The sequence below is a fragment of the Silene latifolia genome, chromosome 3 (assembly GCF_048544455.1).
Source record: "Silene latifolia isolate original U9 population chromosome 3, ASM4854445v1, whole genome shotgun sequence".
In the NCBI taxonomy this organism is placed as follows: domain Eukaryota; kingdom Viridiplantae; phylum Streptophyta; class Magnoliopsida; order Caryophyllales; family Caryophyllaceae; genus Silene; species Silene latifolia.
In genome coordinates this window covers 13,995,270-13,996,975 of record NC_133528.1, presented here as the reverse complement: position 1 = coordinate 13,996,975, position 1,706 = coordinate 13,995,270, and the positions used below count along the sequence as shown (strand labels likewise).

At 36.2% G+C, this 1,706-nt stretch overlaps 1 protein-coding gene across 1 annotated transcript; it reads left to right on the top strand.

Annotated features, from left to right (window-relative positions):
- Positions 1-533: 533 nt before the first annotated feature.
- Positions 534-1,079, top strand: LOC141648707 (uncharacterized). Its single transcript, XM_074457428.1, has one exon. The coding sequence runs from the start codon at positions 534-536 to the stop codon at positions 1,077-1,079; it is 546 nt and encodes a 181-aa protein (XP_074313529.1).
- The last annotated feature ends 627 nt before the right edge of the window (positions 1,080-1,706 follow it).

Here is a 1,706-nt window from a genome sequence, read left to right as displayed (position 1 = left end):
AGTAGAGTTCCCCTTTAGATACCTTGTAGTACCTCTGAATGAAAGGAAACTGAATAAGGCAACGTTTGCTGATCTTATCACCAAAGTTAAGAGGGCATTGAATCATTGGTCTACTTACAAACTTTCCTATGCGGGGAAAATCGGTCTCTTGAACTCTGTCGTTTTTGGATTGGAACAATTTTGGTGCTCTACTTTGTTGATACCAAAAGGAGTACTCAAGCTTATTACTAAGTTCTGCAGGAGATTTCTTCGAAATTCTGAGGAAAGTCACATGAAGCTGATCATGAAAAGTTGAGACTCTTGTTGTACCCCTTATCAGGAAGGAGGCTTTAATATAAAGGAGATCTTAGCTTGGAACAGAATCATCATCTGCAAATGGATTTGGGAGATTGTTAAACACTCTGATAGTTCATGGACCACCTGGAATTACACTTATAACATTAAGTCAGGAGATTTTTGGACACTTCAGAAAAAGAGTACTCATTCTGAAAGTTGGAGGAGTATATTGCAGGTAAGGGATGAACTCTAAGAAAATGGCAGGTAGTGGAGCTAATGTGGAAGCATTACTACATGGTTGTGTTAAGAAGGGATGCCTTCAACTTCATTTACTCTATGACCAGTTTCGTAGGAAGGGTAGTAATATTAGTTGGGGCAAAGCAGTTTGGAATCGAGCAGTATTACCAAAGCACAGTGTCTTTCTAGTGTTAGCAATGCAGCAGAAATTGGCTACTGTTGATCAGCTGCATATCATGGGAATACCACTGGTGAACAGGTGTATACTGTGCAAGGCAGATAATGAGATGCATAAGCATTTGTTTTTCAGATGCAATTTCTCTGTTGTTATATGGCAACGGATAATGACCTGGATGAGAATTCATCACAGAACTTCTAAGTTGAGTAAGGAAGTTCACTGGATAGCAGGTAGAAGGGTTCCTAAGCATTGGAAAGCTAAGTGGTTTTTTAGGTTTTTGGGAGCAACTATTTACAGTATATGGGAGGAGAGGAACATTGGAATTTTTCAAGGTTGGAGCATGATGTTGATTATATTGTTAAAAACATCCAATATGTTGTTAGCGTAAGATTATTGTATGTAACTCATCCTTCAAATGAGGGTGAGATAATAGCTTCTTTGAATGCTTGATATAGGCATTTACAGTGGTTCTCCTTTGTAAGATTTGGCCTTCTTATTCCCTGTATGGGAGAATATATATGGCTTGTTATTCTTGCAAAAAAAAAATAAGTCAAGCTGAATTTATACTTCGTAATGTAATGCGGTAGGATTGTTAGGTTAGTCGTAAATTTGTTTATTTTTAGTTTAAATTCATTCTAAACTTTAGTTTAACCAGTATTGATACTTTAGTTTAAATCAAAGAGACAAAGATGTTCAATTCTGAGTCGATTTAAATTCATTCAACTTTATGTTTTAGGGTATGGTGAAATTGGTCTAATTTTGATTCGGTACAAGATGATTAAGGCTACGCATTTCATGTCTTCAATCATATTGAAATTAGGATATTATCGAAACTTTAGATTCAAGGTTATTTTGCCGTATCTAAAATTTGTACCCCTTACATAGTGAACAAACAAACCCCGTAATTTTCACGGGTAATAAAACTAGTTGAAAATAAAAAGCTTAGAGATTACATGGTGGGGTATGTTGGAATATGTGTCCTCCGACAATAATGGGATCATGATGATCACATGTT